Raw genomic sequence first — 22720 nt, 5'->3', positions numbered from 1 at the left:
AGCCTTCTGACTTTTTCTCCAGGCCCCGGGGGCTCTGGCTTCGATCAGAGGACAGAGGAGCCTGACCACCTGGCCTCATTAGCAAGCAAGGACATCAGGGGGGCTTCCCTACCTGTCTGCTCATCCCAGAGAAGTCCCAGCTGCTCACTAAGACCCTGGCCTCTGTGTCACCACAGCAGGTGGCAAGGGCTGCTTAGAGCCCCAAAGCCCCAGCCCCAGAGAGGTGAGTATAGGCCTAAGGTGAGACAGCAATCCCAGGAGTTGGGGGGTGGGAGTCATAGACTGCAGGGAGCTACCAGCCATGGGTCAAACTGGAGATCCCCACATGAAGGGAGAAGCCACAGCATCTAAGAGGATGGAGCCTTTGCTTAACCTGAGGTTCAGAAGAACCTGCACCAAAGAAAGGGTTTCCTATCAACATCATTATTCCCGAAATGATGGTAGGATCCCAGTCCTGGTATTCAACGCTCAGCAGGATGCCAAGTAAGCTTGAGGCAGGGGTCTAGGCTCCAGCAATCCCCCTAACTTTGGGAGCCCAGCTTTTCCCCCCCAAGAAGCAGCCACTGACACTTGGGACACTGAGCTCTTCGGCCTGAGGTGAAGGACAACCAGGGAATGAATTTGGGTGGGGGGACTAGGGGAACATGGGCAAAAATACAAGCACGCCATGGGATCCTGAGCTACTTTTGTATGTTGGAGGGCTGGTGTTTCTCTGGGAGGTTGATGAGAGGGAAGGGTCCCTTCCCTGTCCCCATTAAGCCAGGCTTATGGCTCCTTCAGAAGCTTGCTCAAGCTGCTCACAATTGTCTCCTTCCAAACACAAAGCATAGAAGTGAAAACAGCTAAGGCTGCAGCATGAGCAATTTAAGATAGACTTTAAGAAGCACTGCTGACAGAGAAGACTGCCAAGGAAGGTTGTGAGGTTTTCTCCTCTGTAGGTGGGTCCTGCTCCCTCCCGTGGAGACACGGTTCTGTGCAGTCTTGTGCGCTGGTCAGTGGGATCCCCTGGACACCTCTTGGCCTGTCTAGCTCAGAGAACCTCGTTAGCTAGGTCTTAAGCTTCCTGTGCTGTTGCTGGGGCTCACTTCACTGGGTTGACTGCTGTTTTGCCTGCTGTCAAGTCCTCTTGGTCTAGATGCCTCCATCATGGGGAAATCTCACCCCCTCTGTATGCTTCAGATCCCCAAGTTATTGCTCGTTGCCTGGGTGACACCTCTAACTGGATTCCTTTTCATCTTCCCTTCTCCTAGAGGGATGGGCATGGCACTTAATTTCTAGGCCCTCCGAGAGAGCCTTGGCCTAGAGTGCGTGTGCGTCTCTCGGTGTGCTGTCACTGCAGTGTGAACGAAGCCATGGCTTGGGCGGGGCAGGGGTGCCACCAGCTGGCCTGAGCGCCCGTCCCGGTGACTCCTGAAGCGTGGCTCTCTGGAAGCCTACCCTTCAGGATTTAGCAAGACTGACCTCTCTCCTGGCCGCTCTGCCTCACTGGCCTCACCCGCAGATTAGGGCCTTTGTTGAAATCCCAATCCCAATCCCAATGAGAAATTACCTAGAGTAGCTAGAGAGTCATTCAGATCCCAACACATTTTCCCCTTCTGGTCATGAACTGGAGGGGGAGAGGGGAGGTTGACATTCAAGCAGGACTCCTAATGCTGTGTGCATGTGTGTGCATGTGGGTGTGTGTGCATGTGTGTGTGTGTTCCAGGCACATATGCTTCCTTCGCTGCCGGGGAGGGAGATTTCACGGCTTCCCATGCCTCGCAGGCATGCAGTGTGAGGCGTCCTGCTGCTTTTCTAAGACTTCCTGGCAGAAGCTGTAGATACTGGTGGGTCACACCGTGTCTGACTAGACTCTGGCATTTGTCTTGGGATCATCTTTTTAGATGAGGAAAATGGGCCGAAAGAGCATTGTTCCTTTACAGTTCAAGAACCCCATCCTTTCAATGAAGAAAGCATCTGACCTTCCTCCAGGTCAGGGACCCCTCTGCAGCAGTGGGCTGAGAACCGGTCCCTCAGCTTGAGGATCATCCAGCGCAAAACTAATTCCAAAACCGCTTCCATCCACCCATTCCATCAGCTCCCCGCCCCCCGCCTTCCTCCACCTCCAACACAGACTGTGAGTGGAGAAAACAAATTCACTTGACTATCAGTGGAGGCCAAACAGGGTTTAGAATGGGATCTGTCCCCAGAACATTATGGTCTCTGGAGCTAACTTCTCGGACATTTGCAGGATGGCTGCTGTGGGTTCCTGGTGCTGGGGAGCCCTGACTCAGAGGAGGAGAAGGGGGTTCCGGAGGCTGCACTCTGCACCCTTAGGGGGAAAACGAGTTGCTCAACGGCAGTTAAGAAACGAAATCCACACCAACAAAGCAAGATCTTGTCGGAGAAGACCCAGACATTCCTAATTAGTAATGAAAAGCATTCCCAAGGATAACGCTGGTGAAAGGAAGGAGGGTTGGGGGATTCTGAAATGGGCCCCCAGCCTCAGAGATCAGCTGGCTGAAGCAAAGCAGGGCTCCTGCAGGCTGCGTGCTCCCCTCCCTGCCGGCCACCCTGGGTTTCCGGCATTAAAAGTAGCTGCCCTTTGTGCTGTGCTAAATGCACCAACCCCAGGCTGAGAAAGGCCAGCTGAGCCCCTTACCATCCCAATTTCCAAATCTCGGGGAAATGCCACAGTCCGCAAGTTGGTGCTGTGTTTCATCTCATTGCATAATACTACACCATTCTCCGTGTGTAGCGGCTGTTCTATTTATATACATCGGTAGGCAACATATGGCTCTCCCCACCCCCACCTGTCAAAACTGTGACTACATCACTTCTGACGACCAGAAGGAAGCTGCTAGGCTGGGCCAGGATTCTAAATGCTGCGGAGGTAATTCAGAGCCATGAGAAGTTGCACCATATGCTTTGGGGTTGCCGGCTGCTTATGTGCATGGGGACGGGGTTTAGCCAGTCCGCAAAACCCAGGGATGGCCCTCTCCTCGCTGCGATATGCACCGGGTGAGGGTCTGGGGTGCCACTTTCTCTCCCTGGAGGAGAATCTGCCGGGGGCCACGGTTCTTCAAGAGGGGACCCACGAGGAAAACAGGCTCCCCCGAAACCTGCCCTGGATAACATCAGGCCTGGCCAAGTAGTATTTCTTTAAAAAAAAATTTTTTTTTTGGTTTGATTTTATTGGGTAAAGATTAAGAAAGCGCCAGCGTCTGAGAGAAGGAAAGCAAACCACGGCCGGCGGCACGCCAGCCTGCCGAGGGTCCGTGGCGCGGCCCGGCGGTCTACCTGGAGGCGCTGGTCTCCGCCAGCCGGTTGTTCATGATGCCCAGCGCGCCCACGCCGCCCGAGAAGCCGTTCTGGCGCGTGTTGACGCACACGCTGCGCGGGTAGCCGTTGGCCGTCTCGGACAGCTGCTTCTGCAGCAGCGCCAGCGACACCTTGTTAGAGGCCGTGAGGTCGCGCATGGAGATGAGCTCGCCCGACAGGCGGCGGCCCTCGGCGTCGCTGTCGCGGGCCGCGGGGTCGGCGCCGAGCGCGGCCAGGCGGCGGCGCAGCCGGGAGCCCGGCGTGATGGCGTTGCGCCGGGAGAGGGGCGCGCCGGGCGCCGGGCAGCAGCGCGCGCAGCAGCGGCAGCTCAGCTTGCGCAGCATCCAGTTGAGCACCTGCTTGATGAGGATGGAGATGACGTTGAAGAGCGAGTAGATGCAGCACACGCCGAGCAGGATGAAGAGGAAGTTGCCCAGGCGGTAGAGCCCCTGGTTCCGGTAGGCGGCGTGCTGGCTGCTCACCAGGTCCCCGAAGCCGATGGTGCTGAAGGTGACGAAGCAGAAGTAGAGCGAGTCCACGTAGTCCCAGCCCTCCACGCTGGTGTACATGGCCGAGGCGCAGCACGACAGCAGCACGGCGAACAGGCCCAGGATCAGCAGCACGTGGTACACCGAGGGCTTCCAGCCCGCCAGGCAGTCGGCCTCCGAGAGCGCCGAGCCGCGGCGGAAGGTGGCGGGCAGCAGGCCGCTGCGGCGCAACTGGCGCTCCCGGCAGGCGCGCATGATGAAGGCCAGCAGCGAGATGATGCGCTCCAGGAAGAGGTTGAAGAACAGGATGGTCCCGGCGCAGCCGAACAGCCCGTAGGCGATGAGGAAGGCCTTCCCGCCCACCGTGGCGGGGGTGGTCATGCCGAAACCTGCGGAGACAGGGCAGGGGTCAGCGAGGCCCTGGCTGGGCGGGTGGCGCCTGCTGGGCGGCGAGCCGGGCGGGCCTACGCAGGTGCTGCCGTGGCTCCCACCCTGAGTGGCTTCACTCAGAGGAGGGGAAACGGTGCTTGGACATTTCTCTCTCCTTTGGCACTAGGCATGATTCCAGATCGGGGCAACGCCTAAGCTGCTGGAGGAGACACAGCCCCTGGTCTTGGGGATCTGTAGATTGAAATGCGCGGGGCAGGATAGTCACTAGGAAGGACCCCTAAAGATGCAGGAAATGAAACCACTGAGATACCTACAAAGCTACAAAGAGATGTTTTGTTTTGTTTTTAAAGGTAACCAATGGCACACATGGGCCTACTTAGGACCGAATACCATAAAGGCTTCACTTTAATGGGGATTATTAGGGACCTGGTAGAGTGTGTTCAGTCCAGGCAGCTATGTGCGATGCTCTCTGAAAGAGGGTTTATGAAACTGACAAAAAGATTGTTTGAGAATGAGTCCACATACTTCAGAGAGTGAGCTGGCTCTGTCGTTGAGTGTCCGACTTGGGGCTCGATCCCAGGACCCTGGGATCATGACCTGAGCTGGAGACAGCCGTTTAACAGACTGAGCCACCCAGGCGCCCCTATCAACCCACTTCCATAGAAGGCTTGATTTCCCACCGGCGCCTGCCCTCCAGGGCAGCCCAGCTCTGCCCCTCCCACTGAGCTCTCAGCCCACTGCCGCTGTGGTCTCCTCGTAGGACCCATGGTTGCCTCACTCTGGTTATAGAGGGCGTTTAGTCTCTTGGCACAAAGATTCACTGCTGCTTGGAGCCCGAGCTGGAAATGGATCATCTGTCTGAGCAGTCCCGTGGCACCTTTCAGCCCCTATGCAGCAAAAGTTCAGGGACATCCTGTGACGTTTATGGCCCAGGTCAGGAGGGCTGCCTGTGTGCTGCTAATACTAGTGCGAGAGCCAGGCCTGGGAACTCGATGGAGAAGAGTTCTGTCTCCTTTGGCTTACTATTTCCTTAAAAGAGCCAGAGAAAAAATTGTTTTCAGTAATTCCTTAAGCCGATACACTAATCATTCTCTAGATTCCCTGGAGGAAATCTCAATTGCCTAACCGCGGCCTTCATCTTATGCTTAATGACTTAAGTTAGGAGAAAAGCTTATGACGATACCCAAGTTGAAGAAGATGAATTATATCCCTAGATTCAGATTTTGGCCACAAGAGAGGAAAAACAAAAACACCAAAACCATACTAGCAGCGTAACCAATTTAACATAGGGATTTTTCCACACTTTAAAGCCAAACCCAAGGGGTGCCTGGGTGGCTCAGTCGGTTAAGCATCTATCTGCCTTAGGATTGAGCCCTGCGTTGGGCTCCCTGCTCAGTGGGGAGGCTGCTTCTCCCCTTGCCCTTTGCCCCTCCCCCGCTCGTGCTCATGCTCGGGCTCTCTCCCTGTTCCTCTCCCTCTCTCAAATAAATAAATAAATAATTTTTAAAAATCTTAGGAAAAAAAAGCCAAACCCAAGTTCTTGAATTCACAAAGAAATCAGCTCTGAATCTATATGATTATATGTGGAGTGAAAGTGTTTGTTATTTATGTGTCTGTGAGCACATTTATATGAAGTCCTAGATCGATGACCCAAATATCCAGCACCATACCCAAGTCACGGTCTATTCATACAAGGAAATAGACAACAACGAGAACGCATCAACCACAGCTACATATTCATAATATGAATGAACCTCACAGAAAGAATGTTAAACGAAGAAGCTGAACACCTTCTGTATTATTCCATTTATAAAAAACTCAAAACCGGGCGCCTGGGTGGCTCACTCAGTTTAGTGTCTGCCTTTGGCTCAGGTCATGATCCCAGTGTCTTGGGATGGAGTCCCACATTGGGTTCCCAGCTCAGCAGGGAGTCTGCTTCTCCCTCTGCCCCTCCTCCCTCGTGCTACTCGCTCTCAAAAAAAATCTTTTTTTTTAAAGATTTTATTTATTTATTTGACAGAGAGAGACACAGCTAGAGAGGGAACACTAACAGGGGGAGTGGGAGAGGGAGAAGCAGGCTTCCCGCTGAGCAGGGAGCCCGATGTGGGGCTCGATCCCAGGACCCCGGGATCATGACCTGAGCCGAAGGCAGATGCTTAACGACTGAGCCACCCAGGTGCCCCTCAAAAATAAATCTTAAAAAAAAATGCAAAACTAAACTATAGTAATTTTTTTAGGGATGCATTCTTGGTTGGTAAAATTATAAGAAAAATCAAGGAAGTGTTTTGGTTTTTTTTTTAGTTTTTATTTATCTGAGTAATCTCTACACCCAACACAAGGCTCGAACTCATGACCCCAAGATCAAGTGTTGGATGCTCTCCCAACTGAGCCAGCCGGGTGCCCCTGCTCCTTTTTTTAAGTTTTTATTTAAGGGAAGTAATTTCAATAAAAGTCAGACTTGGAGTTTCCTCTGGGCGTGGCAGGGGGTTAAACGGGAGGGGATACAGGGACCTCTGGGGTGCTGGAAATGTTTTGTTAATCTGGATAGTGGTTACATGGGTGTTGTATAATTATCTGTGTGTTTTGTAAGGGTTTTTTTTTTTTTGTACTCTCATAAGAAAAACTGTAAAAAAAAAACTAGACTCTTAATGGTAAGGGACCTTAATTCTAATCCACCTCTCACTGTATAGGTGAGGGAGCAGGGGCAGAGGGGACATGACGTATAGCTTTTTGGGGATAGATACCATACATGTGTCCTGGCTTCTAGCCTGGTGCCTAGACCATTCTACCGGACACTGCCTCTACACACTGAGGAAAAACAGCACCTCTAATAGGGGATCCCTTTGCTAGATTCTGGAAGAAATGGAAAGTCCTGAGCCTGGAAAATTAAACTTGCCTGAGAGAATATTGAATGGGATTTTCCCAATCTTGAGGTTTTTTAGCTGAAGTTTCAAAGCTAAGAGTGACATGTGGTATGTTATACCCTATTTGAGAGAGAAGTTCTAGATACATCTATGCTGGATTACTAGAAGACCAAAACGGGTCTGGTTATTTAGCACACCCCACCCCACACCTCCAGGCTATATGGAAAGGCTAGAAATTATCCGGGGGTAATGGGAGATGGTCATGAAGCAGCAGAGCTTCTGTAGTAGAAGGTGCTGTGCCATCCCGCACCCACCCCCAGGGCAAGTGATGGGGGTGCGGTCAAGAGCACCTCAGGCTGCAGCAGAGAGCGGGCAGCTCACCTCCGGAGGCTAGCCGAGCCATGGACACAGGCAGGCCCAGCGAGGGTCACTGGCTGCAGTATAGTGACGGTTTGGGGAGAGCCGGAGGCATTTCCTAGAGTCTGAAACTGTGCTGGAGAGTTCTCTGGATGGGAGGCTGGCTGGAGCAGGCCACGCAGGCAGGGGTGGGAAGGGGGAGCAGTCCGCACTGCCGACAACGCTTGTTGCCTCAAGGGTGTGTGAGAGTGACATGGTGGAGCGGAAGGCAGCCAGATCCGAAGAGACTCTGCCAGACGGAGGGGCCCCTAGCAGTAAGAAGCTAAGGGGCAGGGTACTGGGGCAGCACTCCAGGTCCTCACAGGCAGTAGGATGGAGAGGGCATGCCCACTGAGGGAATAGCGCAGGGCAGTGGTCTCCAAACACCCAGAGAGGGGCCCCATGAAAGGGCCCATCTGTCCCAACAGTGGCCATGGCAGCGCCAACAGCAATAGCTAAAGAAAGGTTATAGTGGGCCCAGCGATGTCAGACCAAGAACGAACAGATGGGCCCTCCCGCACTGCAGGCCCCTGAGTGGAGGGCCAGGCCTGAGCGGGCGGGAGAGGTGGAGCTTTGATTAGAAGTGAACTTGAAGACTGGATTTAGATTGGATTGAGCTCAGACTGGATATCTGAGACCGAGTTTCAATTTTAAAGCGGCTGGTACTTAAAAAAAAAAAAGACTAGTTGGAAAACTCCAGCATTTGCCCAAGATGTGAAGGGAACCAAAGGGAAGTTCTTTAAGACAGCAGATGAAGAAGAGGCCATTTCCCGGGTCAGCCCATTGAATAAACTGGTTCCACCTGGATTTGCTCCCTGCAGGGAAGGCCACCCCCCCGACCCCCCTCCAGCGCCAGCCCTGCAGGCCTCCTAGCTTCATCTCTGCAACAGCAGTGAGGGAGGCACACCCCACTCCACAGACAGGAAACCGTGGACCAGGGGGTTAAGTCGTTGCCAAGGCCCCACAGCATGGAGGGTAAGCTGAGACGGAAACCCAGGTCTGCTGGGGCCCACCGTCCACGTCCTTCCCACACTGCCTTCCGAGGCACCGTGGGGCCTCCATTCCTCCTAGAAAACCCAATTTCCATCCTCCAGGGCTGGCAGCCAGGAGAGCGCTTTCACATGGGGAGGCTGACCCTCAGTCACGACTCCTGTCCCCAGCAGTCCTCTTTTCCCTGGTGGCTCTCTTTCCACTAACCATTGCTGGGGGGAGGGGCCACTGCTCCTCCTTAATGTTCCCACCAAGGTGGACTCTTCACCCCTCTTGTGGCGCAGTGAAGACAAGCATGGCTTTATAACCAGACTCAACCCCAGGGTTGGTTAGGGACAGCAGGAGGAATGCAATACCGAGGGGACCTCTACTTTTGGCTAAAGGTCGGGCTGACTGCCCACAGGCAGGGGACTCATCTGCCCCTTGGGTCCCTCACAGGACTGCCCCTACCTGACCTACCCCCTTGAGTCAAAGGCCATGCCCTCCATCAGGAGCATCCTCACATTCCTCCAAACTCCCCCATGTCTGGCTTTCTGGCCCCTCTCTGGAGCTGGATATCTTTTTTTTTTTTACAAAGATTTTATTTATTTGACAGAAAGAGCACGCACAAGCAGGGGGGAGGGGCAGAGGAAGAAGGAGAAGCAGACTCCCTGCTGAGCAGGTAGCCCAATGCAAGGCTCCATCCCAGGACCCCGAGATCATGATCTGAGCAGAAGGCAGACACTTAACCAACTGATCCACCCAGGTGCCCCTCTCTCTCTCTCTCTTTTTTTAAGATTATTTATTTGACAGAGAGAAAAAACATGAGCAGGGGGAGGGGCAGATACAGAGGGAGAAGCAGACTCCCTGCTGACCAGGGAGCCCAACATGCGGCCCGATCCCAGGACCCTGGGACCATGACTTGAGCCCAAGGCAGACAGTTAACCCAACTGAGCCACCCAGGTGCCCCTAGAGCTGGGTTTCTTGTTGAGGATGTCTCTTCCCTTGACGATGGGACTGAGAATGAGATGAGTTTCCTCACCGACCTTCCCTGAGGGGGTGTGGCCTTATCCTAGGGCCCTATAAGGCACAGCACTAGATATGCTGCTGGAAGACCAACATCCACCCATTCACTCCTTCAGCAAACAGTTTGGCAGGCTTTGTGCTAGGCTCAGGGATATGGTGGAAAACCAGACAGAGGCAGTTCCTGCCCTCATAGAGTAGCTGGGCTGTCTTCTTAGAGGTTTTGTATTGACTTCTATTCCCCTGCTCCCGCAGGCTCACCCCTGGGCCGGGGCACAGCGTTGCCCTGCTGCCCCCACATAGAGGCTGGGCCAGAACTTGTTCTGGGGTCTCCTCATGGCGATGACCACAGGCTCATAATGGTGCCAAATGCTTGATTGTCTGCGGGACCCTCCTCCCAGAAGGAAGGGGACAGACAGGTTAGGAGTCTCTCTGGCAGCACAGACGGTACCCAATCAAGTGTCCCTCTCACCAGCCCTATTCCTGAGGTCTGGCTCTGTGTCCACTGTACCTGCTTTTGCTTTCCTACAGACAACACTGCCTGCTCAGCTCAGGAGATAGGGTAGAGGTGGCATTTTACCCTCCTTCCCCCATTCACACCCATAGACTCAGAGCTCTGGGGGGGGAGGGCGCTGAGGCCTTGGGGTCAGGCTTCTTGCTGAGGGCTGGGGGGGGCAGGGGGGCTGTCTATGCCTGACTCTGCTGTCTAGCCAGGTGCTTCCCAGAGGGGAGGAGCCGTCTCCCCCAAGCCCTGGCAATCTGTGGGGAGCCAGGCTGGCCCTGGAGAGGGGCCTTGAAGCCTCAGCCAGAGAAAAGGCAAACCCAGCCATCCTGAGAGTCCCTTCCTTCCCCCACTCACACCCTGCAGAGGCGTAATCTGTCCCTGGGTTCGCACCAAGCCTGCTGTTTTGTTTATGCCACAATTGATCTGCCATCCCAGTTTGCAAAGAGCAGACACTTGGGGGCTTTATTATGCCACTTTGACAAAAGCTGTGAAGCTCGTTCCCACAGCCTGTCTGGTGCCGCCTTCGCAAGTGGGGCCCTGGTGACAGGGCCTCTGGAGTTCAGCTCAAAGAGGCTGGAATGGAGATGGGGAGACCAGTACTGATCTGTACCGGGTGCTCCTGGCGGGCAGCCTCTGGGCTGGACACTGGACGCATATCCTCTCATCCAACCCCTCCAACCACCCTGTGAGGGAGGCATCATCAGCCCCAACAAGGACATGGGCTAAGGGAGCTGAAGGTGGTCGGCTGAGTTCCAGTTTGTAAGTGACTGAGCTGACCCTGAAGCCCTTTCCGCTGGGCCAGACAGAGCGGGAGTCTTTGCTCTTCACCTGGGGAACATTTTCCTGCTGGCTCTACAGTGTCAACTTGGAGAAGGGGAGATATAATTTATAGCCCAATCCAGTATACTTTTGAGAGTAAAAGGGGCACTAGTAATAATTACCTCAGGACAGCATGTAGAAACTAGGGCTGATCCAAGCAATTTAACATTTGTTAAAATGCAGATTCTAAAGCAGAGGCCAGTTAGCTCAGTTGGTTAGAGGGTGGTGCTAATAAAAATGCAGATTCCAAGGCAGGCCCCCCTCCAGAGGTTTATTTTGTGGGTCATGAAAAGGGTGCAGGAATCTGCATTTTAACAAATGTTCCCTGATGATTCTGATGCAGACGGACTAAAGCCCAGTCTTTAAGAAACAATGTTACAAGATAGCCCTGAATGCCCTGCTGGTCTGAATCTGCCCGGTTTCAAATATTTTGATTTATATAATTTCTTAGTTTCTTTTAAAAAATGGCTTTATTGAGGTATAATTAATATATAAAATTGTAAGATATTTAAAGTGTATATTGTTGATTTAAATTTCAAGTGGCCTTCAACACTTGCGGTGGATATTGTAGCCGTCTCCTTAACCGCACCTCCCACCCCCAACGCCTACATGAGGCAGCAGGGCCACTTGAAGAACTGACCCAAGTCCAGGGGCGGGCTCCACGTTAGTCTAGCCAATGGAGATGACCCGCCCCTTACTGTGATTGGCTCAAGGATGGACAGGCCTAAACCAATCAGTGCAGGGCATTTTTCGGTCTCCAGAGATGGGTGTAGGAACGGGCGTGTGACCCCATTCAGGCGAATCACAGATGAAAGAAGAGTTTCTCCGATGGGTTTTGGGCAGAAAGATTGTCACTCTAGAGTTGCCTTGGATGTGGAGGGAGCGGGAAGGAGCCCCAGGAGTGGCTGGTAGCCATCTGTGGCCGTGAGGTGGAGCCAGCCTTAGATGAAGCCGACAAGGCAGGAAGCCAAGTGGAGGCAACTGAAAGAAATGAGGCCCTCAGGACCCCAATGAGCGGTCAAATCAAGCTGGCCATGCTGCCCAGCCTACCTCTGGATTTCCAGTTTCTTGAGCCCATAAACCTCTTTTTCTGCTTACACCTTCCATGACACACAAAAAAACACCCTCCAACTGATGTGATGGTGAAGGGCCTGGGCGAGCAGCTCAGGGTCCAGGAAATAGGACCACACCTGAGCTCAAAGGTTTGACCTCTGCTGTGGCCTCTATGGGCCAAGTGTGAAGCAAGTCACTACCACGAACTTCTCTGAGCCTCCATTTCTTCATCTGTAAAATGTAAACCTCCCAATGTGAACGCTCTTTGTAAACTGTAATAGAATATGCCCAAGTATGCTCCTCAAGATGATAAAACAGACTTAATGGTGGTGGGGAGAATTCCCAAAATTAAAAAGAAAAAGTGGATGAACGTGAAACAAGTTTATTTATGGCAGGACTTTTCAGAGCACTTATTGTGTTACTGTGATTTATGAATCTGAGGGGGCTGTGCTAACACTATCCAGTGTTCCCCATACTAATCTGACCACAGATTGTATTTAATTGCCTCTGGTGAACTTGAGTGTTTCAAAGAATAACCTTTGGGAAATGCTGCATTCTACCCTCATGAAGACTTAAGGCTGAGACATTTTAAAAAATGCTTGAGGAGTACCCACATTTTTCAATAGTCACCGTGACAATGCAGTGCCTAGAATAGCCCCTGCTACGCAGAACGTGCTCGAGCTAAGCTTGTCGAGTGAATAAATAGACTCTCCCTCTGCTTGTTCAGAGCAGTGATTCTCAAACTAGATTGCCTAGGACCCACCTGGGGATCTTGTTGGATTCTGGGGCAGGGCTCCTGATTCTGCATTTGTAACCTGGCTTCAGGTGATGCCTCTACAGCTGGTCAGTGACTTTTACCTTAAGTAGCAAGCACAGATGACGTACCGCATGAATTACCTGCGGGGGCCTGTCTCCACAATGAGACTGGAATCCCTCGCAGGTGGGGCCACATCATATCGGCTCTTTGGAACTGTGTTTCTCAGGTTTGAATCCTAGCTCCACCACTCCCAGGCTGTGTGTCTTTAAGCAAATTAATTAACTTCTCTTTGCCTCAATGTCCTTATCTGTAAAATGCAGATAACTTAACTACCTCAATAATTTTTTGTATTGAGTTAATATATGCAAAATACTTAATGCCTAGCACATTAGGAAGCCCTTAATAAAGATTTATTATTAATCTTTCTGTGCTCTACAGTGAACCAGGGAATCTTATGTAAAGTAGGCATTGATAGTTATTTGTTGACCGAATGAAAGTAAAAATTTTAAGAACCTCTCAAGCATGAGAGTTAACTATCAGAGTGGGAAAGCAGAGGGGTGGGGTGGGGTCAACAGGCAAGGATGGGCAAGGCCTCATTAGGGTTGCCAAATAAACTACAGAACTCCCAGTTAAATATCAAATAACTTTTTAGTATAAGTATGTCCCAAACACTTCATCAGGCACACTTGTGCTAAATGATTCATTATTGGGCACCTGGTTGGCTCAGAGGAGCATGTGACTCTTGATCGTGGGGTTGTGAGTTTGAGCCTCATGTTGAGCACAGAGATTACTAAAAGAAATAAAATAAAAAAATGTTCTTATATTTTAAAAAAAGGGGAGGGTTATATATTAGGAGCGCCTAGCTGGCTCAGTCGGTACATCATGCAACTCTTCATCTCGGATTTGTGAGTTCGAGCCCCATGTTGGGTGTAGCAATTACTTAAAAATAAAGATTTACTTAAAAAAATTCATTATTTATCTGAAATTCAAATATAACTGGGTGTCCTGTATTTTTATTTGCTCAATCTGGTGACCCTACCCATGGCTGCTTGGCACAGTTCTCTGGGAAGCCTTTCCCAACATCCTCATCTCATTTGATCCTTTCTGACTGGCTGGAGGAAGGATTAACAGCCTCACTTTAATAATCAAGGAACCTGAAGCTCACTGGAGGCTGGCCTTACTCAAGGTCAGGCTAGCAGCCAGGCCCTCCCATGCCCTTCCCTCTCCAAGCAGGGAGCAGGGGGAGATTCCAGGTGGGCTGTGGGGTGAGGGGTCCGACTGCCGTGAGGCTGCTCTGTGGCTACAGCTAAGACACTGACTCTCAGGGAGAAGGAGGGCGGCTCCTCCTTGGAGGAAGGCTGAACCCTTGAGAGGGCATTAGGCTATCGGGCCAAAGAGACTTCCCCGGGACACGAGCCCCAGCCCTGGAACCTTGGGGCTGCCTATTCATCCAGCTCTAATCACTACCCTGAGGCCGGGGGAGGGGGGCAGGGGAACAACTCAGCAGCCTGGGTAAGCACCATTTTGGGAGAGCTGGGGCTGGAAAACTCACTAAAGCATTCCGTGAGGAATAAAAACGTGGCAGGGGCTAATAATAGCTGACATGTACTGAGCCCTCACTACTTCTGGGCCCTGGGCCAGGACTTCAGGTATATCCATGCATTTCATCCTCACGACGACTCCGTGAGGCACTGGGTTTCATTCATTCTAAGTCACAGCTTTTTTTCCTTGAATTTTAACATGCCTGAAACCAGGATGCTTCTTACAATGATGACCTGACAGTTTATTTGGCAACATTTAAAATTCTTAATGGCATACAATACTGGTGCATTTATAATCGATGGTGCAGTTATAATCTCAGATGGGATGAACCACAAGTGGGATGTTATTATCATTCCCATTTCTGAGATTAGCAGATGTAGTCTCATTTAATAAAGACTCTGAAGTTAAATAACTTGCCCAGATCACACAAGTGGCAGAGCCAGGATTTGAGAGTGGAGGAAGGAGCTTGCGATGTGCTAAGGGAGAGAGTCAAGTGCAGGGGAGTTCGGAAGAAAGAGAGGTAGGTTGCTTTTGGCTGGAGCAGCAGAGCTTCACTCCCGGCTGCACGAGAGAATCACCGGGGAGACTTAAAGCTGTCCCCAGTGCGCAGGCGCGCCCACACCGCGCAGGTCAGAATCGGGGCTGAGGTCCTCCGGCTGGAGGGTCTGGGAAAGACTGACGGAGGAAGGCCTCTTTGTCCAGAAGGGTGGTTGGGGTTTCGAGAGGGAGGAAGTAGAGGCCCGGCCTTGAGAAAAGCATGCGCGCTGGAAGGGTGCCGGGCAAAGGGCCGGGTTGCGGGGGGCTCGGCCTGGCCCCCAGGCAGTGTCCGGTAGCACTCGCCTACGGAGTGCGTGACCGTGTGGAAGAAGGAAGAGGACGATGTGGGAGAACTTCCCATCCACCTTGTTCTCAGGCTGAACTTTATGGGAGCGTTGTGGGAGTGAGGCCTCTAGAAGCTTCTCCAGCATCTGAGCCTGACATCTGGCAACATGCCCTACCTTGGACAAACTTACGGGCTCTGGAAACCTCAGGCTGCATGAGACAAAACTGGCGAGTCTCCATTCCCGTTCCTGCAGGCTTGGGAAGGGCAGGTCACCTTTCTTGGAGAGCTGGGAGCAGGGACTGTGGCGTCAGGCTCTTGCCTCACTTGCTAATGGGGCAACATGGACATGTTACCCCTCGTAAAGGGCCTGCTGCCTGCCTACCTCGGAAGGTTATTGTGAGCAGTCAGTGGGGAGGTGGTTCCCCCAGCTTCCCGCAGTGCCTGGGGCCTGCTGAGTGCTCCCCAAGCAGCAAGCTTGACTGGCAAACAGCACGGGAGAGGCACGGTCCCTCCATCACAGCTCAGGGGCATCAGGTGAAACGTGCGAGCCAAGGGCCAAGCCGTGACTGGAAGTTTCAGCAGCCAGAAAGAGCTCCCCATCTACACACGGCGGACCCGACGCTCCCAATGAGTGCTTGCACCTCACCGGCCTCGGTTTGCTCACGGCTCCAGGTGAGTGGCAGCACGCCCTGCGCGGGGCGGGAGGCCCGGCTAGAGGCCCGCACGCCTTTCCCGTCCCCACTTCCGGCATGGCCGCGCGGCGGGAGGCTGGGGACGCGGCTGGCGCGGCCCTGCTGTATTGGTTGGCGCTTGTGGGTTTGTCTAGATGGCAAACCCCATGGCCCGCTTCCCGAGGACGGCAGCCCTTCGTTCCCTTCTCTCCACGGCCGAGCGTGGGGTGGGGCTCACACTGGACGCTCGGTGACTCAGGACAAAGTGGCCCCGCTGGCGAAGCATCTGGGGAACGTGGGCCCCTCCTCTCCCGCGTGCTTTTGGCTTGTTCTGGGAAAGGCTTTGGGGTGACCTTTGTCTGAGGAGAGCAGGTGGGGGTGGCTGAGAGGGCAGAGGGCTAGGAAAAGAGGACTGAACCCCCCCCCCGCTCCCCTAAACTGCAGGCTGATGATGTTTCACATTAGAAAACTTTTGGTAAACTGTGAGCAATGGGCAAGTGACCCCAAGAACTGGTCGTGAACCTTGGCACGGCTTTCCTGGCCCGCCGGGGCTGACTTGAACCTCCTCCTACTCTGTGCTGCTTCCGTGGGATTAAGGTGTTCTCTCCTCACCAGAAATCATTCAGCAAAATGAGTTCTTAAAAGCCAGTTAACTACTCCTGCCTCTGGGTAGCTCCCGCTTAACAACGCCTCCCGGGCAGCAGCTGTCAAAGCCGGGCCCGCGGGGAGATGAGTCATTTACATGGAGCCTGTCCTCCGTCCTGCCCCCCAGATCTGTCCCTGCCTCTCTGATGACTAATTCTTCTCAGGGATGAGATCACTGCCCCTCCTGCCCCCCCTCCCCAAAGAGCAGAGCCCTAGCCTCAGCCCAGGGCCGGAGGGGGAGGGGCGGGGGAGGAGGCGGACTCCAAGGCCAGGGAGGCAGAACGGCCCCTGATGGGACACAGGCCTTGCGGGCAGGAGCCTGGAGCCGGCCTGGTGACATGAGGAAAGCCTGAGGCCCGCCCTGGCCTCGCTCCTTGCTCTTGGACCTCTGGGGCCCCACAGGGCTGGGGTGAGGCTGCTCATTCAGGGAGGAGCTTGAGAGCGCGCCTGCTCGGAAGTGTCACTACAGTGTCAACTGAATCTCCTGTCACCTCAAGTCCTGTATCGTAGGGGAGCAGAGGTTGTCAAGCCCATGGCGGTTCCCGTACAGCAGTCTTGCTCTCGCACGGACAGTTCACCTCCTCTCAGTCAGTCCCGCTTTCATGCACCCCGTCCTTCATCCCTGCCTATGGAGCTGCAAGCCACATTTGAAGGAGGGCCTCCGTGCCCTGCTGAGCGGAGACACAGGGAAAGAAGTTGGGTGCTGGGAAGCTGGGTTCTGAGCCCTCAGGGACAGGCTTCCTGTGCACAGGGGGGGCACTCTTCAAGGCCCTGGTCTGTATGTGGAGCTGTCCCAGCACTTGGCTCCTCCCCCCACCTCTCCTCACAGAAGGGGGCCTGTGGGCTGCTCAGGGGAGTGACAAAGACAGGAGGCATGATGCGGACAGCGGCACTGTGGAGAGCTGCAGCTGGGGAAATGCTCCCGACGGTCCCCGCAGAACCCTGTGTCCGCCCGGGGGCCCACTGACATGCCCCCTGCACTGTAGACCCCACAAGCTAGAGGGGCTGCCACAGCGTCTCAGCACAGGGGTCTCTGTTAGGGCCTGGCTGTGTCGGGAGGCATTGGACTTGTGGCCTCTGGACTGAGGTTAAGGGGTCAGGAGCGCCTCTTCCTCCAAATGGGACAGGGTTGCTCCTGCACGTTCTGCTCTCAGCCACCTGCAGGGAAGGGTGGTTGATCACCAGCTCGCAGGAGGTGAGGGATGGGGGGACTGGGTATGGAGCCCTACCCCATGCCCGGCATTCTGCTCTTGCTTTCCCAGAGGTGCCCCCCAGAGCAACTCTTGGAGCGGGTGCTTCTGGTCCTTATTCAGGTGAGAAAACCAAGGCCCAGAGAAGTCAAGTAATGAACAAAAGAACACCAGCACACAGGTCCCAAACCCCACACCCACGGCTCTTTCCATTCCCCGCCCCCCTTGAGGCCCGATTCAGCCTTTGGCTCAGAGAATACCCTGTGATCGGGCCCTGAAACACCACAGCATGATGGGGGAGCCGTGGCCAAAATGCCTATCCTGGGTCTGTGGCATGAGTGTGCCTGAAATCCTGAGTGACAGGAGATGGAGGCCGAGGCTCAGTGGTGTTAAGGACCTCGTCCAGGGTCACAGACAATGGCAGACAGTGGGATTCCAGCTCAGGTTTGCCCGTCCCCAGATCCCACATTCCTCATCAGCTTGCCTTTAGCCGCCTCCCGACCCCCATTCACAGAGAAGCCTGATGCCTTGGGGCCCTCCTTCGGCAGACTGTCCCAGGTGGACTGTCCTGCTCAAGCCGCAGAGAGCTCCCAACAGGAGGGCCCGGAATTTCTCAGACTGGCACTCAAGGCCCTGACCCACTTTTCTCGCATCATCTTCCCTCTCTGAACCGTCTTCCTGAGGCGCTCGGGTCCCCTCACTGTCTTATGCAGACACACATTCGTTCACCAGGAATTCACGGAAAGCCTGCTCTGTGTCAGGCACTGGTGGAGAGGAGGCGAGCAGGATGGGCAAGACTGCAGCCTGCACAGAGCCTAGTGTGGGGCAGATGCACCACAGACCCTCCCCCGCCGTGCCTTTGCATCTGCCGTTCCCCGCCATGCAACGCCTGCAGTGACTTCTTTCCTTTCTTTATATTTCTCTGAAGCCCATTCATCACCTGGCAGCACGTTTAGCCCTGTGGTGGCCCCTGTGCAGTTGACCATGTTCCAGGGTGTTCGTTACCCCTTTGTGCTGCTCTGTGTCGCCTTGTCAACGAGGATCCAGCCCGTGTCTTATATTTCCTCTCTCCCTCCACGACGTAGGTGCTCAGGGAACAGCTGCTAATTCCCAAAGGAACTGGCACTTTGTCTAGTGGTCACGAACAGGGTCTGTCTCAGAAACATGGTTTGCACCTTAGCTTGAGTGAATTCATCTCACGTGTTTTTGAGATCTGCTCTGTGCCAGGCATGGGGCGCGGGAGGGAACACTGTGATGGACAGTATCTATCGTCCAGGCCTGGCAGCCAAAGGCCACCAGGAACACACCTGCAGACACACACAATTGAGTTTCCTGACTCATTGCGACAAGGGAGGTGTACACCGTGGGGAGCTGTGGGGCATCTCCACCAGCGGGTATCAGAAAGGACTTCTTTAGGATTTGGGCTTGAGTTAGGTGATTTTGGGGGGTGCTCAAGGAAGCAAGGCTTTGCTCCGGATTGGATGCTGCCAGGGAGCAGGGATAATTCTAGGAGAGGACATTTTAGTAACTGTTACCTAGAAGGTGGGAGTAATGGAGCAAGGCCAGAGCCGAGGTCGGAAAAGCAACTGTAGTCTACTCATCGAGACCAGAGGGGGTGTCTGGTCATGTAGGCGGCTTGGATGATGTTCTTATGTGGTCAGTGTTCAGACATGGTCATGGATGAGTGGTCTTGTTTTTATCTAACTCCCCTGTGGTCCTCAAGTGGCCTTGTCTGCTGTCGGTACCCTGTAGGGTTATGTTCCCTGTCCGAACACCCCAGCCTAGATGTGAGCGCCAGCCCCCTCCTGGCTCCCGGGGGCTGCTTCCGTCTTTCTCAAGATGGTTCTGCACTCAGCATTCCCTAACAGCATTTTATTGGATACCATTCATTTTTTTTAAAGAAATTCCTTCTAAGTCTTTCAGTTTATTAGGAAAAAAAAAAAAAATATATATATATATATATATTATGCATGTGTGTGTGCATGCACATGTATTTAATTCTATAAGTGGAACACACCTCTCAGTTGTAGAAATGGGGGTGATTTTTATTTAATTTTCTCCTGTATGCTTTTATAAATATTTCACATTTCCTCTGGTACAAATGGGATGGTCACTACTTTTGAAATCGTAACTTTTCCCCCCAACAATGATTTTTTTTTTTAAGATTTTATTTATTTATTTGACAGAGACAGACACAGTGAGAGAGAGAACACAAGCAGTGGGAGTGAGAGAGGGAGAAGCAGGCCTCCTGCGGAGCATGGAGCCCCATGCGGGGCTCGATCCCAGGACCCTGGGATCATGACCTGAGCTGAAGGCAGACGCTTAACGACTGAGCCACTCAGGTGCCCCCCAACAATGATTTTTTAAAAAAATTTATAAATAGGGGCACCTGGCTGGCTCAGTCAGTACTGTGTGACTCTTGATCTTGGGCTCGTGAGTTCGAGCCTCCTGTTGGACACAGAGATTACTAAATAAGTAAAATTAAAATGTATACATAAAAATGAATGAGATAAGGCCCCCATTCTCAAAAGAATGACCCTGATACTCTATGAAAATGGCAGTATGGGAGACATCACAAGAAGCTGGCAAATAAGAGAAGAGGCCTAGGGAGCTTCTCAGAGGAGGTATCATTGGCTGAGTAGTAAATCTCCCTTAGCCAAGCAGGTGGAGGCTGGGAGATGGATTCAGGGGTCATATGGGTTAGATTTCTCGGAGAGTGTGTACAGTATGAGAATAAGGGCATTCTCTGGGGAACCCTGGGGGTAGAAGAGGAGCCTGTGAAGGAGGCTGTCATGTACTCAACAAATATTTATTGAGGGCCTACTATGTGCCAGGTGTTAGGCTGGGCCCTTGGGATCCATCAGTAATTCAAACAGTTCCCTGCCCTCACAAGGCTTATATTTCAGCTTGGAGATGGATATTAAACTACAAACATAATATGTAAGTAAATTGTGTTAGGAAGTGGCTGGTGCCATGGAGAAAAGAAAAAACTAGAGCTGGCTAAGGGGGTGGGGGTGCCGTGGGCTGGGAGGGGGCACCTTGCAGCATGAAGTGGGGTGAGTCAGGGCAGGCCTCACTAAGGAAGGAATATTTGATGAAGTACTGGAAGGAAGTGACGTCTGGGGTAAGAATGTTCCAGGCCAGTCAACAGCCAGAGCAAAGGCCCCGAGGCAGGGGAGCTGGAGGAGGAGGACGAGAGCAGGAAAAAGAAAGAAGAGACTGGGCAGAGGGATTAGTCAGCGAATCTCTCATGAACCCTCTCAGAGCAAATTTTAACTCACACAGATGCCCCAGAACGTAAGAAAAGCTATCTCTCTCATTTGATTTTTTTTTTTTTAATTTTAGCATGAGGGATAAACAGATAAGCTAGTGGTCTTTAAAAAAGAGGAAGAAATATAGTAACTATTTAAGTAGATTTCAAAGGACAGCAGAAATGCTGCATATAACTGATAACTACCTTTTTTCTCTATTAGAATCACATGCCATTTTAGAGGGAATTAAGATTATAAGAACAACCATCAGCTGCTCAGTGTACAGAGCAAATTTTTATGGTTTATTTCCTTATTATTGAGAAAGAGTGCACACGAGCATGAGCGGGGTCAGGGTGGGGAGGGAGGTCGGTGAGGGGAGGAGGAGAGGGAGAGAGAGAATCCCAGACTCTGCACTGAGCACGGGGCCCCACTTGGGGCTCCATCTCATGACCTTGAGATCATGACCTGAGCCGAAATCAAGAGTCAGACACTTAACCAACTGAGCTACCCAGGTGCCCCTAGCTATTAAAATATTTACATGACAGTAACAACAACAACAACAACAACAACAACAACAGTAAAGCCAGTCTCTGGCTGCTGTGTTGAGGACAGCCTGAAGGGTCAGGATCTAGGGGTCCAGTTGAGAGGCTCCTGCACCAAACAGGGGGGAGTGGCCCCGAGCAGGGTAGTAGCCAGAAGGGGACTAGGAAGGGGGGGCCAAAGGGAAGACGCAAAAGCAGGAGAGAACAAAGTCACCGAAGCTAGAACAGACAAAGGGTTTGAGAAGCACGGATGATGGAGCCAGGGGTCAGAGACTTCTAGAAGGATCTAATCAGATAGAAACATGACAGGTCCCCGGGGATTTGGCAACTGGGAGAAGCTGGCTCTAGGAATGAAAGGAGGGGGTAGGGCCGCATGGCGTCCAGGCTGCAGAGGGGACGCAGAGGTCCTGAAAGGGGAAGAAATGGACACAGGGGAGGAGCCTGCCTTTGAAGCAGTTTATGGGGTGGGAGGGGGGAGGCTAGGACACCCCCACCTGGCAAGGCTCAGGTCCAAGACAGGTGCTTCACTTACTTTACCTCGGGGAGTGTTGTGGTCTTAATGTTTGTGTCCTAGCCCCTGAGGTGATGGCATTACGAGGTGGGGCCTTTGAGAGGTGATTAGGTCAGGAGGGCTTCTCCCTCATGAATGGGATCCGTGCCCTTGTGAAGAGACCCCGTGAGCTCCCTCATCCCTGCCATCATATGAGGACACAGAATAGGTGTCACCTGTGAACCACAAACTGGGCACTCACCAGACACTGAATCTGCCGGCACCTTGATCTTGGACTTCCCAGCCTCCAGAGCTGTGAGAAATTTAAATACTGTTTCAGCCACTCAATCTCTGCTACATTTGTTATAGCAGCCCAAACAGACCAGGTGGAGAGGTGAGTAACTTGCTCCAGTTATCAGAAGACCGCAGTGGTTAAAATCCCAGGCCCTGGAGTCAGAGGTTTAGGTTGTCCCCAGCTCCACCCTCACTCAGGGCTACCGGGCATGCCTGTGTCTTCATCTGTCACTTGGAGACAGCAGGACCTTGCAGGGTGGCTCTTGTACTTAGAGGAATGGACATCAGTGTGTTCAATGTTAAAGTTACACACCCTGCAAGGGCGGAGAGGGAACTGGGCAGACCTCTGTCTTGGAGGAAATGCAAACAATGCTCCTAAGATTTCAGGTGTCAGATCTTGCTTTTAGGCACTCACTCCCTGTCTTAGTCCGTTCAAGCTGCTATAACACAATTCTATACACTGGGTGGCTCATAAACAACAGAGATTTACTCACAGAGCTGGAGACTGGGAAATCTAAGATTAAGGAGCCAGTAGATTCAGTGTCTGGTGAGAGACCTCTTCCTGGTTCACAGGCAGCTTTTCTCTGCGTTCATATGAAGGAAGGAGTGAAGGAATTCTCTGAGATCTTTTTTATAAAGTCACAAATCCTATCATGAGGGCTCCACCCTCATAACCTAATCACCTCTCAGAGGCCCACTACCTAATAC

General features: G+C 52.7%; 1 protein-coding gene across 1 annotated transcript in view; it reads right to left on the bottom strand.

Annotated features, from left to right (window-relative positions):
- Window positions 1-3183: 3183 nt before the first annotated feature.
- The window catches only part of KCNK12 (potassium two pore domain channel subfamily K member 12), a 47287-nt gene continuing 27750 nt past the window's right edge, over window positions 3184-22720 (bottom strand). The window contains exon 2 of the mRNA XM_035001616.1: window positions 3184-4177. Coding sequence (XP_034857507.1) covers window positions 3276-4177 — 902 coding nt within the window. The 3' untranslated portion in view covers window positions 3184-3275. The remainder of the gene's footprint in view (window positions 4178-22720) is intronic.

The sequence above is a fragment of the Mirounga leonina genome, unplaced genomic scaffold (genome assembly GCF_011800145.1).
Source record: "Mirounga leonina isolate KUSES-001 unplaced genomic scaffold, KU_Mleo_1.0 Mir_125, whole genome shotgun sequence".
NCBI lineage: Eukaryota > Metazoa > Chordata > Mammalia > Carnivora > Phocidae > Mirounga > Mirounga leonina.
The sequence above is the reverse complement of the archived record's forward strand: the minus strand, read 5'-3'. Positions and strand labels throughout refer to the sequence as shown.